Source organism: Plectropomus leopardus, chromosome 17, assembly GCF_008729295.1.
Source record: "Plectropomus leopardus isolate mb chromosome 17, YSFRI_Pleo_2.0, whole genome shotgun sequence".
NCBI lineage: Eukaryota > Metazoa > Chordata > Actinopteri > Perciformes > Serranidae > Plectropomus > Plectropomus leopardus.
This window is the reverse complement of record NC_056479.1, coordinates 15,937,654-15,953,931: the sequence shown is the minus strand read 5'-3', so window position 1 is coordinate 15,953,931 and position 16,278 is coordinate 15,937,654. Positions and strand designations below refer to the sequence as shown.

The window sequence follows — 16,278 nt, the reverse complement described above, 5'->3', positions numbered from 1 at the left end:
GAGGGAGGGATCAGGCCACGCTGTGTGAAAGCAGAGCATCTAATAAGTTTGGACACAGAGAGGAAATGGAGCTGTTCGGGATCGATAATGCAGCCCGTAACCAGTTGAGGAGGGGTGAGGCTGAGAGGATGGATGTCTCTCTCTGACTAATCCAATCAAAAGTAGTGCTCGCGAGTGCACACACATGTAGGCAAAGGCCCGGCAAAGGACGATGTGTTCATTCATTCATATTGCACGTACACACACGCAGCATATAAAGCAAAATGTAATGAGAGAAGGAGCAGCCATTTTGGTGATAAAATTAAAGACTCATCCACATAAGTGGAAGGAAAAAAGGCTGGAAATAAAATCTTGAGGCTCGGCTCGATGCCGCTCTCCTGCTTTCTTTTGAGCGGTGTTGTGCTGCACTCTCGTCTCTTTGGGTCGGGGGATCAGATTAAAATGTCTTAGGGGACAGGGGGGACTGTGTGATTGGAGTGTAAAGTAGCAACCACCCTGCAAGCCAATGTGCTCACTGTCACTTCTTGTCACTCCTGCCAATCCCTTGGCACCCCACCCCCTCGCTCCCTTTCCTCTCTCTGCTCTCGCTGCCTTTCCCTTTTCCTCCCTCACACTCTCAGAGGAAGTGAATTTTAGATTACTCCAAATGAATTGTGAACAGACTACGTGAGCGACTTAAATATGCTGTAATAACAACCATCTCAATGACATTATACATTCTTTTTATGTTTCATTATTTTCAGGATATTTTAAGGAGACTCATACATTTTTAAAACTGATACATCTTAATTTAATTAAACTAAGTAAGTCATATTCTATTCGCATTTTCTATTCAAATTACATACATACATTAGTGATAATTCGGCAAGTCTACTGTGCACATGAATGACTCACGGTGAAACTTATTGGCACTCTTCCTAACTTATTATAAAATGATTCTTAATATCAGTGCATATATGTGAGTCAGTGTACAGCTAGTCCCTGCACTGACTTGCACAGTTTTTTTCTCTGTCAGTCAGCACCTTTCTTATCATTAGTCTGGCGTCTTTGAGGCAATCCAGCTTCAGAAGGCTGTTAGGTGGAGAGACGACCGAGGTCTACAGAGGCCAGAGCTGGAGTTAAAACAAGACAAAAGAGGCCGTCTCCACAGCGGAGCCTCCTCCAATTTCTTTCAACTGCATCTGACTGTCTATTTCATTCTGCCATTGCCTGAGGGGGAGATACTTTTCCTCTGTCTGCTTCTCTGCCCGCATCTCACTCACTGTCAGGGCTTCTGATTTATTGCAGCATGTGTGCGTGAGTGTGTGATTGCTCATAACGGTGTGCAAATATCTGCTGATGTACATGCAAGAACGGCACATGAAGTATAATTTTTTGGGCATACAGTATTTACATGAATGAATTCTCACAGATTCCAATAATGCATGCATTTCAAAATTGCAGCTATCTAGCCCCGAGAGGGTTCGTTTGAAAATTCCTGCAGCTGTAACACATGATTACTGCAGGACTGTAGGAGAGAATATACAATGGCTGCTACGATACTACAGATGTGTGCGGTTGATAGCTGATTGTGAGGCCACAGCACGGCACACCGGCTTCTCATTACAGTTGAAACCCTGCAGTGTTAACAGGTGGAGGTTAGCTTGCCTCAAATAGCAGAATCCACTTATGTTACTCACTCTGAGGGCATGTGCAGCCTCCTGCATTCAATAAAATTACCTCATATCTATACATGTGGGGGCTGTCTGCCTACGCACCAGATATCCACTTTTGGTTAAGGAGGATTCTTGCGAATGGATGCAGAAGTGGGCATCAATATTTCATACCTCTATCAGCCTGAAAGGGAGACACAGTTGGTGTCACACTGATTTTTTGATGATAGGTTACATAGTGAGGAGTAATATGCAATAAGTTTAAAATTCAGCAAAGTAATATCGGAGGCATGTCAGCTCCATTACCGTAAGACTTTGTTCATTTTCCAACATGTTTTAGCTCACGCTGTGCTCCTCATGTGCTTTTTTTGCAAGCCAGTGAGTTTTCACAGCATCACATCTTCTCTTCTCTTCATTAATGTTTCATAAATGCTAGGCTGAAATTAAGAGCTTATTTGAATCAGTTCCAATTTCATTACCACCCACCTATCCATTCTGCACTAACCTCCCCATTCTCATCACAGTGGCAGTTTAGAGAGCAGGAGGGAAGAGGTAATTCTTAAATGCAAATGCACTATGTCCCTATATGCTGTGTGCCTGAGCCGTTGCAAGGGGGATCTATATTTCAGCGCTCATATGCGACGGATCTCTCGGGGTGCGAGTAGTAAACTTGAATATGTTTTGGAACGCTGGGTAATTTATGTAAATATGATTAAGTCTCTTCTCTACAGCGAAGAGTGGGTCATTGACCTTGGTTCATTTAACATAGTGCTCGCATCATGCCACCCATCAGATATCTCATTAGTGTGGGAAAAACAACTTCTTCAGTATCTAATGTTATACAGAATAATATTCAGAGTGAAATGAGTGAATAATGTTTGCGTATTACAGGCAGGTCAGGCCTCAGAGTGTTTGAGTAGTGGTGATAACATAACCTGTCCTATCATCATCATGCTATCAGTGGCTGCTAGCTGGGGGCACTTTAGGTCTGGGGGATAATCCTCTCCTCCCAGACACAGACGAGGAGAGAGGAGTTGTTCAGTTCACTGTCCCAGAAATTCACCCATTAGATGTGAGGGATGAAATAGAATATGTAAGTGCCAGATTTGAAGCTGTCACAGTCATGGCTGCTATGCAAAAGCCCATTAAGGAAGAAGACAGCAGCAATGAAAACAACAGGAAACCGCAGAGAGTAAGAGAGATGAAAAAAATCAATTAGGCTTGCTCGCTAAAGTGAAAATTACTCTTTAAGAGGTTTGGCCTGCCCTCTTTTTGCGCCACCCCAGGCTTCCCTCTGTTCCAGTGATATCACATATGACAGCTTGGGCCTGTCAAGTCCCACCATCCACTCCTGGCATGTTTTCCAACCACAATCGTCCATCCTCCCAATAGGAAACCGATTTCAGTTACTGATACAATGATAGGCAGAAAAGGAAGAGTTGTGGGTTGAGAAAGGCTGACAGAGACATTATAGATGGTTCTAATTTCCTTTAGCTTAGTACAAATGCTGCCCAGTTACATTGCTGAATTACAACTTCAGTTAAATCCCTGCTGAGAGAGTGGAAGAGGAGATGAGATGAGACGGTGTAGCCATTACTTAGCTAAAAAGTTGTAACCAAATGCGATTTCCTCTCTGACTCCAGTATGCTGCAGACAAAATGGATAATTATAGGGGTGTAAATGGTTAGCTGTTAATCGCCAATAATATTTTTGACCAGTGTTGGTCTGTAGGTTAATTTTTCTACTCCTGAGTTCACTGCACTGCACACCATTTTGGTCTGATGGGAGCTAGATAACTAGCAGTCCCACTCATTCTGTGATTGCTGCTAATAACGCAGTTGCGACCCGACAGCGTTGCTGGGAAAACATAGTGCCCATCTTTTGGTCTTTATATCACAAAACATTTCACATGCCTTTGTGCCCTGTTGTATCATTATGTGGCCTTTCTCTAAATTCAGAGGTTATTGCGGGTCCGTTGACAGCTTATCAGATCACATGGATGGATGAGAGAAGCAGCTGTTTGTTAATGAAAGCAAACATTAAGACCCTACAGAATGAATGGGTGGGTTTCACCTTAAATGCTCCTGACATTCTGCTGTGTTGTCTCTGACCCAAGTACTAAATTAGTAACCAGTAAACAGTATATTCCAATAGTCCTCCTAATGAAAGGTCCAGCTTCAAAAATCTGTTTGTGGTGGCAGATGTTTTACTTGTAGTGGTCCACCACAAATCAATAAAAGTATGAAAAACCCTGCAGTGGAACCCCACATTAAAAGGAAAGGTCATGTTGTATTTCATGTCTTTTTTTTCTCCTTTGAAATTCATGGTTAGTTACCAGTTAATGATTGTCAGCATATGGAAAGCAAAATTAACTGAAACTGACATCCCTTGATCAGATTCAGATCAGATAATGTGTGCATGTTAGGGGCGACCATTATGAAAACGAACCACCTTGTGATATTACCTGAGAGCTTCCTCACAGCACAAAGGCGCTCAGAAGCCTCGTGTTGTTAATGATTTACAAAGTTCAGAGGGATTATCCAATTAGACATTCAAGCTGGTGGTATCACTATCGAGAATTGCAGGGTGGACTTCCTCTGGCGTTTCATTAGACCGACCCTGGAGCTGGCTGCTGTAAAGCCAGAGCTAAATGAGATCATAAATCTACAGCTCCCTACTTTATGAGCATGACGGGAAGTCTATTATAACTTTCATAAGCAGCAGGCAGAAGGGGCAAACAGGCAGAAGCAGGCGCGGGTCCTGAGATATGTGAGGGAGCTGACCGCCGCACTGTGAATTGAGCTTGCCACCACATCTGAGAAACTGCAGAGGACAGACGGTGTAAGAACAGGAGGACTCAGATAAAGCTTTATAGAGAGAAAGGAAGAAGCATTTTGAGAACATGAGGCGCCAAGGTGAGATAGTCTGAAAGTAAGGATAACAAATAAAGAGGTGCTGTCGATGTAATCGCTTCTGTTTCCATCCCACAATGCCAACTTTGTTTATCCAAGTTCTACAGCTTCACTTTCTTCCCATCTCTCTGTGCAGATTTATGTTTAATGCCATGCATTAACCTCTCTAAATGCTTGTCTCCAGCAAAGTAGAAACATCTGTCTCTGCCACACACTTCTATCTATGCCGTGGCCAAACAATCGGTTCTCATTTTTCAAATTTTGCAGGGTTTTGCTGTAATTGACTGCACACAAATACACATGCAACCCCCCCCTCCCCCTTCCACCACCACTCTTTAAATAATCAATCAGTCAATCCTCAATGCACAGGCCAGCTGCTGGCCTTTAAAATGAAACTCAATGAAGACTCCTAGTGAAGTACCTGGTCTCTCCTGCGCCCAAGGAAAACCGATTACCACAATCAGCACAGCATGGTTGCCAGTCAATAATGTGACTCATAAACTCATCATGCCCCTTCTCCCTGCTGCCTCCTTTTTCCTCCCTGCTGCTCGCTCTCTCTCTCACTCTATCATGCCTGTGACTGCCACCCCTCCTGCGTGATGCCCTGCTCGCTTTCCATCTGCAGCTCACTCGTTGCAATCCAGATCACACTTGAATGACAGTGGGGGTGGGCAGATGCGACAGGCATTTTATTTTTATTTTCTTGAGGATGGGGGGCTCAGTTGGAGAACTCTAAGAGAAGCACGAAAAAAACACTCCTACCAATGCTCAGCACTGGAGCAACAATATTACACTTTTTAGAGCAGGCTGCCAGGGCAATGCTAGGTGCCCTGATGCTGTAAAGCATTTGGCACCCACTCTGCTGTTAGACGGGTACAAGATAGCTCTATCACTGCTGGTGTTAAATAGAGGAGGGAGACGAGAGAGTGGCAGGGCGGCTAGTGTGAGAAAACACTGTATAAACTGTTAGAACACAGTCAGTGGTTCAATGCAAGAAAATATGGATTGTAGAAGTGTGTGAATTGTGGAATCATCAAATTGCTTTCGAAGGGCAAAGCAATAATTCAGGCATAAATTTAGATGGATTGAAATTACACTCTCATAACCACAAATGAACCATGTCACAAGCCTGATTATGAGCCCAACTATAAAGTCTGGGATCAATACTGCTTTGTACACAAGCTATCACACAATTAGCTCATGTATCAAAACAATTTAAAATTATATTACAAGACTGGCTTTCACTGAGATTCTGGCTTCGCACACTGTTTCACATTGACGAAGCAGTAGAGGACACCTGTCAGGGTCTGAACTTCAGTAAAGTTTGGTTGAAGGCAGCACAATAAACATAAAAACAAAGTGCTCAAATAAAATTCAGCAGCAGTGCTTAATCCGCAATCCATAGCCAAGAATCAATCTTTACAATCTGCTTCATTGGATTGCACAATGGATGTGATAAAGTTTACAGTCTCACTCGCTGACAGACAGAGGCTGGGTGACCCCAATCAGACTCTCAGCCCTGGCTCTTGTTCACTGCCATTTGTTGTTCCATGCTCCCCTTTGATGGTGTGCATATTTTCTTCACTTGTCTGCCTCACAGCTTTCTTATTTTAGATATCAAAGGGAAAGTCGCCACACACACACACACACACACACACACAAACACACTTTGAGTGCAGTATTATGGTATACAAACACAGTATGTAAAGCTTTATGATTTATGTATGCCCATCCTGCATGCACAATTAAGCATGCACAACCAGTATTTATTTATTTATTTATTTAAAAAATTAAATAGCATGCCAGTAATACTTTTCTAAAGCACTCCATTGGGTGTGATATCCAAACTGAGAGAATCAGACAATGAGCACGTGCTTTTTAAACGGTTTATACTTTTTATTGCTATAAAGCAGACATTATCTTAATAGAGTTTCTTCTTTGACATTAACTTTTGGAGTACACCAGGGCTCAATTCTTGGACATGTCTTGTTTTCATTATGTATCTTACTACCAGGGCTACCCCTTGAAGTCTGAGATTCGAATCATCAGTTGGAGACACCTCAGTCGGCTGAGATTGCTTCAAGTCAAGCTGTCCCTTTTTTCTTTTTGCTAGTTAGTGTGCTGTGCATTGTACTTCTGGGGATGTTTTGGTCCCGAGTCTTTGCTGCAGAGTGGGCACTCTTGACTGTCATGCCACTCACTGTAACTTAATACGATACAGTCTTTGGCTTTTGTTTGATATCTAGTTTTGGCAAAAAAGGGTTTTGCACATTGCCAGTCCACACCATTAGATTGTTTACTATATAACATGGATGCTGCTGTCAAATTGAACGTCCCCCTAAGCCCTGTTCAAACTTTCAAACTTTATATGGGAAAAAAACCAAACTGTCAAATATTCGTATTTCACGGCTGATCCTGATTTCACTTACATCATTTTGGGTTGGGTAGAGCCCTACTTAACGCTACTGCTTAAAGTGCACCGGTACTCACTGATGGACAGTCACGGCACTTGGGTTGCCTGGGCGATCAATAATAGCCCCAAAAACATTGCATTACCCACGGGACACTGGGGACACTTAGTGGTGTGAGGTCTTTTGTGATACTGTATTAATACTAAACACTGAATCAATTTTCAATTAACAGCGTACATGCAAAGATTTGTGGCAGGTGTTTATTTTCTGTTGTGTTTAAACCAATTACTACTTAATGCTTTATTGCTGTAATCTGTCTTCAGCTATTTGACTCTTTAGATCCAAAGTAATAACGTATCACCAGCGTAAACACAAAGAGCAGAGGCCTATGAAACAGGTGGAGTCATAAAAGGTCAGTTTTCCTAAAATTAGATTTTAAAAAATCGCAATATATCCCCTTACTTACAGTACCACAATATATTAAATCGTAACCCCTTCATCACAATACGTATTGTTTCGCCAGATCCCTGTCAATACACAGCCATTGTGAGGCTCACCTGTTTCTGGTCATGCCTGCCTGCTTTTCTTTGTTGGTGGCTAGTCTAGTAAAAATGCATTACAATAATGCTGGCCTGGGTCAAAAAGGGCAACACGAAGAGAACACAGACAGTCAGAAGATGACCCAACAGAGCTTAAAGCCAATAAAAAGGCAATATAAGGTGTCTTCTTCCACCTAAGAAATATTAAAGAAGTATTTCACTGGTTTTTCATAAAACTTGGCTTTCTATGCAGTAGAAAGACCCACATACTTTTGAAATTAGTGATACATGACCAGAGAAAGCAGAGGAGGCTGTGGCATTTGCTTTATTAAACTTACAACTACCGCACCACTATATGCTCTTGCTGTTGGGTGAAGAAATGCGAGCTCTGCCGTTTTGACATAGGAAACAATTTTGTGGTTGGGTGGTAACAAATGATGTTGGATTTTAGCTAAACCGTACACTATGATGTGTTTATGAAGATATTTTAGGAGAAACAGACTATGTAACCGTTTGAGCTCACTTTTTTCAGACTCCATTTTTACAATATACAGTGTGTTGCCTACGTCCTATTTACAAATTCTCATATTACAGCCAAGCAGGGCACTAAAATAAGTTTCTGAAGACATTTTAGATTTGAAATTAGCAATAAAGTCACAATATCTTGGTTTTACATTTGATCAGCGCTGCCTACTTTTACTGTCCGATCGGAGTTTAATTTGAGTTTGAGAGAGAGAAAGTAGCTAGTCCCCCTCTTGATTCACTTAGATACCATTTGTGTCTGATGTGGCAGGCATACAAAAATGCAGAAGTACAATCCATAGTTGGAGCAACTGCCCCAAAGCCACCGGATGGCATGCTTTGTGTGTGAGATGAGCTGGGAGATCGGGTCGCGGGTAAAATGGGTGAAGTTCTTCTCACATTGTTATGGTACAAAGTACAAAAATGAATGGCAATTTGTTGATAGGTTAGTAATGAATTCAGTATTATATGCTTATAAAAAAGACTTTGTGTGTGCACAGCCTGGCAGGTCTACATCTCATCTTTGCTTGACCATCCTGCGCAGCCACACCAGTCCATGTAAGAGTTCCAGGGTCTCTTCTGCTCATTAAAGAACATGGTTTTGCACTATCCAGATGTGTACAAGCATCCAGGCAGTGTTGTGCTCAGTGCCATCGCAGCAAGGCATGTTTATACTCAGTCAGCTGTGTTCTTGGATCAGCTGGTTAGAAGATGGGCACAGAAAGCAAGTGAAGCAGACTTTGAAAATAGCTCTGAGCTGGGAGAATATGGGACGCAGCATGCATGGGTGCCAGGCTGGGGAGCAGCCATGCAATGGCCACTGGCGCGCTACCACCACAGTGTCACAAGACCGTAGCGACATCGTCTTTGATTAAAAGTCTAAACATTATGTGAGTTATGACTGCTCCTGAGATCATCACAGGCAAATGTCTCATTAATAGTGATGGGACTTTGAGGCGAGGTTTTACATTAAAGTTTTATTCGCTGCCATTGTTTATGAGGGGAGATTATTCCTGTCTCAGAGCGAAGACACTTCCCATCACAACAGACTGTTATACTTTAATAATCCCTGGCACAATCAAACTGGCTCATCAGTTTGGATGAAACTTTGATGAAATTAACTTCATGGCAGCCTTTTTCCTCCTTTGGTTGTGGATGGCAGTTGCCTAAAAGGAAAATATCCACTCATAACTTTTGTATCCAGTCTTTTGAAATGCAAATGATAAGGCTTCCAGTTATGAGTCTTGATTAGAATGAGTTTACCAGGAAAAATCTTGCAATTCTTTTTTTATTCCACTTGACCCTGAGCAGCATAAGCAGGTATAGAAAATAAATGGATGCCTTATCCAGTCCGCACCCCCTGGGGGACAGGTGAATGTTCAAAAGGATTATAGCATTTAGTGCTGTAAATAATTCAAACAAGCCTTACCTCTGACATTGTTACAGAGATTAGTTTGTGATTTTACTTTGATGTTGCACTCAAAATTACCTGCTGAGATATGTACAGCTTGAAGGAAAGATTTAAAAAATCTGAGCAAAATGCTTTTAGCTAGATGCTTGACATTTTCACAAAGGTAACACTGTGCTCAGGCACCTTTTTCTCCAAAGAAAACATTTCAACCCGACACCTCGCTGCAACATTAAGGAGACATAAAGCAGGGGGATTGATGTTTTAACGAGCCGTTATGAATTATAAAACTCCTCTTCAAACAGATGGACCTCCACCCCTGAGACAAGAATGCCTAAACATACTCAGGGTACATATTTAAAACCACAAACATGCACATGCAGGCACGCACACACACACACATCCAGATGGTCGCAGATCTCTTGGGACGTTCAATTTCATTCAATCATTTCAACGGAGCAAGGCATTTGCTTAATGGGTGAGTGCCATAAAAACACACTCAGGATGGAGGCAAAGGCAATCATTAACCGCTGATGAACCAGAAAATATCTCATTTATTTGTCTGCTCGTATTTCTCATTGTCTGTCTCACCTTACATTGGCAAACTGAGACAGACAGACATAAAACTTGTGGATGTGCATCACATAGAAGACAAGCTTGTGTAAAACAAAATTTAAATAAAAATTTGTGACAAAAACTGAACAAATCCTCCTTTTTTTGTAACAGATCATTTATAGTGCCCTGTCTCGACCTGCATGACCTCTCTACATGCCAGAGGGTTTAGCTCAAGGAGTGAAAGACTGAGAGGATTTGGAGACAAACAGAGCGAAGGAGAAATAAGACATACTCAAAACTGTAATGCTGTCTCAACCTCCCCGACTTCCCCCATCACCTCTGGATCTGAGCACCATCCTTCCCACCCTGGAGGTGACTGACAGATGGGATCATCCTGAACATCACTCAGAACAGCTCTCTACCTCCCATCACCCCGGCAAAAACATATGATTTAACACCGCCAACCACACCACCTCCTCCGCCTCTCGCCATCACTCACAGTCACAAGCCCACAAATCAGCATCATTATACTTAATGTGACTCATGCACAAACATATGCATCATTCACGTTTGGGTGAAGCATTGGTCTAACATGCATGTCTACATCTTTCTCTTATTAATACAACATAACCCTTGAGACAGATTCTCCAAGTCCCATCTCTGAAACCCTTTGCTGCTTATGTAGTCAAACATGTAGACACTCACGAACTCACATGCTTGTATCTTTCTATTTCTCCACAATCTCCCTGTCTTCTGCTGTGTCACTCTCTTTTATCTCTCTTTCTGTCTTACATTCACAACGAGAGCATGTACAAATACAGTGCACACACGTGCAAAAAAGCAAAGGAAGTCATACGCACGCTGACAATCCTCTCTGAGGTGCCCCCTCTGGAGATGGTGGTCCCGTTGAGTCCCACCAGAGAGGGCAGAGTCTGAGACATCCAGTTGGTCACCATGGCCATGGTGCTGAGCACTGCCCCGATCTTTAGCATGGGAACGCTCATGTTTGCCTCCTGTGGGGCCCCGGTGCAGACGGCCCTACAGCCAGTCCTACCCTGCCCTGCCCTGGACCTTGGCTCCGGTCAAACCCCTCTCCGCTCCAGACGGCCCAGGCAGGGAACCAGCCAGTCAGCTTCTGCCTCAGCCCAAGCAGCGGCAAAACCCCCAGAGCTCAGTTAGAGGACTCACACACCACTGGCTCAGTCAAAGGGACAGCCAGAGAGCGGTTAGAGCAGAGCAGCTCACATCCAACAGCATCACGCTGGAATCTTCCCTCTCAGAGTGACTGCCTTAGCCTCACCCCCTCCCTCTCTCTCACACTCTCTCCATCTCTCTCACTTCCTCCCTCTCCCTTATCTCTCCCTTTTCTCTCTCTCTCTCTTTCTGTTCCCCTCTCTTCCTCAAGATGCAGAGCTGCGCATTGGCTGCCTCTCTGTCTCAACCCCTCCCAATCAGCCTCTGCTCTGTTCTTGCCAGCCCTGTTTTGCATGCATGTATCCATTCTTTTCTCTTTCTCTGACATTTGGCTATTCTTTTATGACTCACATCTTGGTGTGTGTGCACGGACACATTTCTGAGGCGGAGAGATCAGAGGGAGGCTGATTTCAGAGGGCTGAACTGTGCTTTATGTTATGTGGCATGTGTCTGCCAAAGGTGTCCCAGGCACAGTAGACTGTCCTCATCACACCGTTTGTACTGGATGGAGGACAGAGGATATGGAGGGAGGGAGGGAGAGAGAGAGTGGATAGATTTAAGGCTGGGGAAGGACTCGTGAGGGCAGATATGGGCAGCAAGGTATTAATGTGGGAGAGATCCAGGTGCTCCTGCCCACGGCTGCATCTGACAGCTCATCCGTCACTCTGCTTCATGACATATCTTAAATCAGCCTGTAGCTCACACTTTTCCTGTATCATACCAACTCCACTCTGCCTGCGGCGTAACCATATCACCATCTTCAGTTACATGTCTTCTTGACACTTAGTGCCAAGTGCATGAGCTCAAATTTGGATGAGGATTGAATTGGCATACATTGTGGAATATATTAAAGCTATCGAAACACCTTGAATGTAAAACTGACAGATAATGTTCGGATTTGTTCTTACCTGCCTGCTATAGCATGCTCTCCTTGAATGAGTTGGATTACATGTTATATTTCAAGTGGTTCAGTTTCACCATTGTTGTATTGCTATAATCCAAATGGCTTCAGCTTTCAGCACAATCACAGCAGGTAAGCCAGTGTCAGATATTATACTAAACGCTTTGCTGCCTTTTTTTGGTGTCACTTCCCTGCAGGGTGATTTGAGCTTATTACAAGACAGATTTAAGACGTGTTTTGAACTTTAGATCGGCCCATTTGGATGTGGGGGATGTTTTTTGTCTCTAAGTAATAACTGAATTTGCCACTCGCCTCTGCCACAATGGCATGGGAACTACATGGTGTCTAAAATTTTTCCTTAAAGCCTCCTCCCACCAATTTCTGTCAAGATACTGGCCCCCCTGCAGTGCCATGTTATGCCCTAAACAACCATGAATAATGATGACAGAATGGCCTACTCAGACAAAACGGCCAGGTCATCTCCCTTTCTTGCTTCTGCATCCCAGTCTGCTGACTTATTCAGTTTGTCAGCCATGGATGGGCTCCCTTCCCCACACAGTCACATTGGGTGAGTGATACGGGCTCCTCTGTGTAGGGTGTGCTGTGAAGTGATATGAGAGGAGACAGCTTTCTGAGCCCCATCCAAAAAATGTCAGCCCTCCTCAGCTCACCTGCTGGCTGGCGCATCAGTGTCGCCTGTGTCGGCTCCCTCTATTTTTGCAGCAAGACTGACCCCCTGTGGTAACAAGTGGAACTGCATCCAATGAGTTGCCTTAACACACAACCAGAAAGCAAGCCAGTGCTTGTTACTGTTGTGCAATATTGAAGCTGGTGACAGGTAGTTGTCACTCTATGGGAATGTGTGGAGGAGATGTGAGGGGGCATGTGGCAGCACTGTTCAGAATCACACTCCTCTTTATCTGAAGGAGGTTTTAGAGAAAAGGTTCTGCTGCTGCTTTCTTACATTATGCCAGTGTCGAGGTGTCTGTTGGAAATATTGCATAGAAATTACTTAAAATTTCTAACAGAGTTAGAGTTTCATGTTGTGTGGATGTTCACATTATGACATTATGCAGACACTGAGTTTTGTTCTCCATAACTTACAATTAAATGTTATTATTCTTCATCACAAGACCTTTGGGAGACGGAGGGTTTTGGTTACTGAATAACAAACTTAAAAAAACAAAAACAAACTCAACATCGTCTGACATAAGTATTCTAAATCAAACTGTTGTTGGCATTAGACATTGTCCTGACATTGAATATTGGTCATTCAACCTCACAGCTGAAATTAAACCAAATACCCAAGCTAAGTTCAGTTTTCTTTTACATACATCAACCCCCTTTTTGAGTTTAAAAGTTGAAATATTTCATAAATAAACTAACCTGACCTTTAACCCCTCCCCTAATCTTAACCTGATTGGAAATGGTAATGGTCAGCTGTTAATGATTTTCTCACCCTAAATTGTTTAATGATTATTTTTGTCCCCTTTTCATCTTTTGTTTATCTTATATTTTAAAATAAGGGCTGAAATAAGTTAGGCAGTTGTTCTCCATACAAAAAGAGCATCAGGTCCCGTTACCTTGGGGCCAAGTCCAGTGCAATTTCATGACTCTCAGCATCATGATTATGGTCCCCTTACCTGACCCATGTCATATTAAACAAATAAAGAGTTTGAGAACATGTTTTTCAGGTTCCCTTTATGTGTTAAATAGAGTTTGGGGGCATGTGATCCTGGGTGAGCACGTATGTAAAATTAGGGAACACAGGATAGCAACATTAGACTGACCCACTACAGGTAGTGCAGCTCCACAAGTATTTTATCTAATTGATCATTAGCATATGCATGCAAACAGTAATAATAAAATGATATCAATATGTTTAAGGGGTTTTGCTCTCACGCTTTGGGTTAGGAAACCTTTGTGTTTTGTAATATACCATGCTATATCCTGTTTTTTCTTTAATGCACTGTCTAAAGAGATTGTAGTAATCGTCTTATTCACAGGGTGGCAGCAAAGATTTAAACATGGATATAGATGTCCTTTACCCTTGTATCTGTATTTAACCAAGCTCCCAAGCTCAGCTTCCTCAAAGAAAACCTAGTACCGATGTAAGAGGGCCGACTGAAATAAGAAAATCATTCTTATTGAAGCACCATCTTAGATAATTAGAGACCACCCAACCCATGCATGACTGTGGCCACTGAGCAAGAAGTAAGTGAGATAATTCAGTAAAAATCCATGGCTACGGCACAATGATATCTTAAATTTTTCTCCAGTGGCTTCGATTTGTACAGTTTGACTGCCAAAAATTATGCTCAATAATGCTTTTTGCAATAGACACTAAACACACCCACACCCACACACAGATTACTCTTAACTTATGAGGACTCTATTTGAAATAATGCATTCCTTAGCACCTATACCCCACAAGTGCATGTCTTACTCCAAACCTAACCTTGGAGCTAACTCTAAACTAATTTTTATCCCTTATGGAGCTCTAAGGACTATTTGATAACATAAAAAAACCCAGAACGTCCTAACATTAAAGTATGACATCACTCAAAACTTGAATTGGTCCTCAACAAAGTCAATAGCAGTTATAATGGGCAACAGTTGAGGCCTTTTGTGTAACTCTTATTATGTTTTACTTTCAAATGATTGCAGAATAATTAGTGTTTCATCTCTGAATCAAAAGCTTTAAGCTCTCGCAATTTTTTATCGCAAAATAATCCTAACTGCCTTGTTGTTATCATTAAAATTTAGTGATCATTCAGTAAAATTCTGCAAAATTCTGATATTATAAATATATAATAATCAGCGGAAATAAAGCGAACCACCCTCAGTGAGTTATGGTGTTTCTTGCATTTTTCTTTCACAAAGTGCAGCTGCAGTTGACATCTTCCCAAACCAGTAGGGCTGGGCTTTGTTTTAAAAAAATATGATACAAATACCAATATCAGTACCTTTAAAGGGATACCGATACCAAGATTACTGAATTTGTTAGCCAAAATGTGAATAGTGGTGTGCAGAATTACTTTCAAACATTAAGTATACTGCGCTCAACCTTGCCACATTACAGACTGTATGGATTGGAGCTGCTGCTGTGGTTGTGTGGCTTCACACCTGGGACTGTTGGTGAGAGCCCGCTCGCACACGCACAGTGACAGGGCTAAGTGTTACCATCTAATAGGCAACATTACCTAACTCTTGTTAACCAAGTCAAGCTGTTTTGGTGTTGGTGTAAGTTTGTTAGGAAAGTTCAAAGGCTCAAATGTTAGTAGCTGAAGATGCGTCATGTTTAACTAACCGTTTGCCAAGGGTAGAGGGACTGCCCAGACGGCAGACAGAAAGTTTTTGAGAGTGGGGAAGCTTGAAAAGGATCAGACCCCTTGTTCAAAAAGAACCGAATGCATATATTATATGACTGGATGACTGGACCGGAAGTTGCGACGCTTGTTGGTATTGGGCTTTTTTGGTCGGTACCTTGAAAGTATTGAGTACTGATACCCAGCCCTAAATTTTAATAGCCATATTCGTAGTAAGTATAGATCAAATCAGACATATGGTACTTAAATATTTCTGTAATATTTCCATAGGGACTGTGGTCATGCATGGACAAAATAAAATACAGTGACTTTTAATTAAGACTCTCTTATTAATTGATTATAACAACATAAAAATGGCAATGTATGTATTATCCCAAGCCCCCTTTATTCTCTCTTTTCTTCAGCTTGCATCACACAACTCTATTCTCTCTCTACTTTGATGACAATGCTTTTTTTTCTTTATAAAAAACTAATAAGGTTTTATTCATTTGTGCCAAAAGAAAAAACCCTGTGTGCATGCTGCACTTGCTGAATGTATAATAACTGAGGCCTCTTCCAGACACTCCCACATCAAATCTTTTGTTAGAGGTTTTCACCTCTGCACCCCTTTCTTCTATTTCAAGGCGTCTTTTCATCCGAGACCATTGTTAATAACTTATGTATTTGCTTTACCCGTGTAGAGTGGAGTGCACCTGAACTCCCTCAAACTCAAAATTCGTCTCACAGGCTGCGGGTCAGATGCCATCCTTTGTAAAGTGATGGACCAAATAAAGGATGGGAATAATGGGTGTCATGAGGACAATCTGCCATACCTCAAAGAATTCCAGGCTCTGCCAATCAACTGTCTAATCACAG

The 16,278-nt window shown here is 42.3% G+C and overlaps 1 protein-coding gene across 2 annotated transcripts in view; it reads right to left on the bottom strand.

The window, feature by feature from the left end:
* The window catches only part of olfm2a (olfactomedin 2a), a 57,492-nt gene that overhangs the window by 16,098 nt on the left and 25,116 nt on the right, over positions 1 to 16,278 (bottom strand). Inside the window, exon 1 of one of the 2 annotated variants that reach the window (XM_042505253.1) lies at positions 10,860 to 11,253. The exons of the other annotated variant lie outside the window; for it this stretch is intronic. Coding sequence (XP_042361187.1) covers positions 10,860 to 11,003 — 144 coding nt within the window. The 5' untranslated portion in view covers positions 11,004 to 11,253. Of the gene's footprint in view, positions 1 to 10,859; positions 11,254 to 16,278 lie in introns of those variants that run through there. 2 annotated transcript variants of the gene reach the window in all.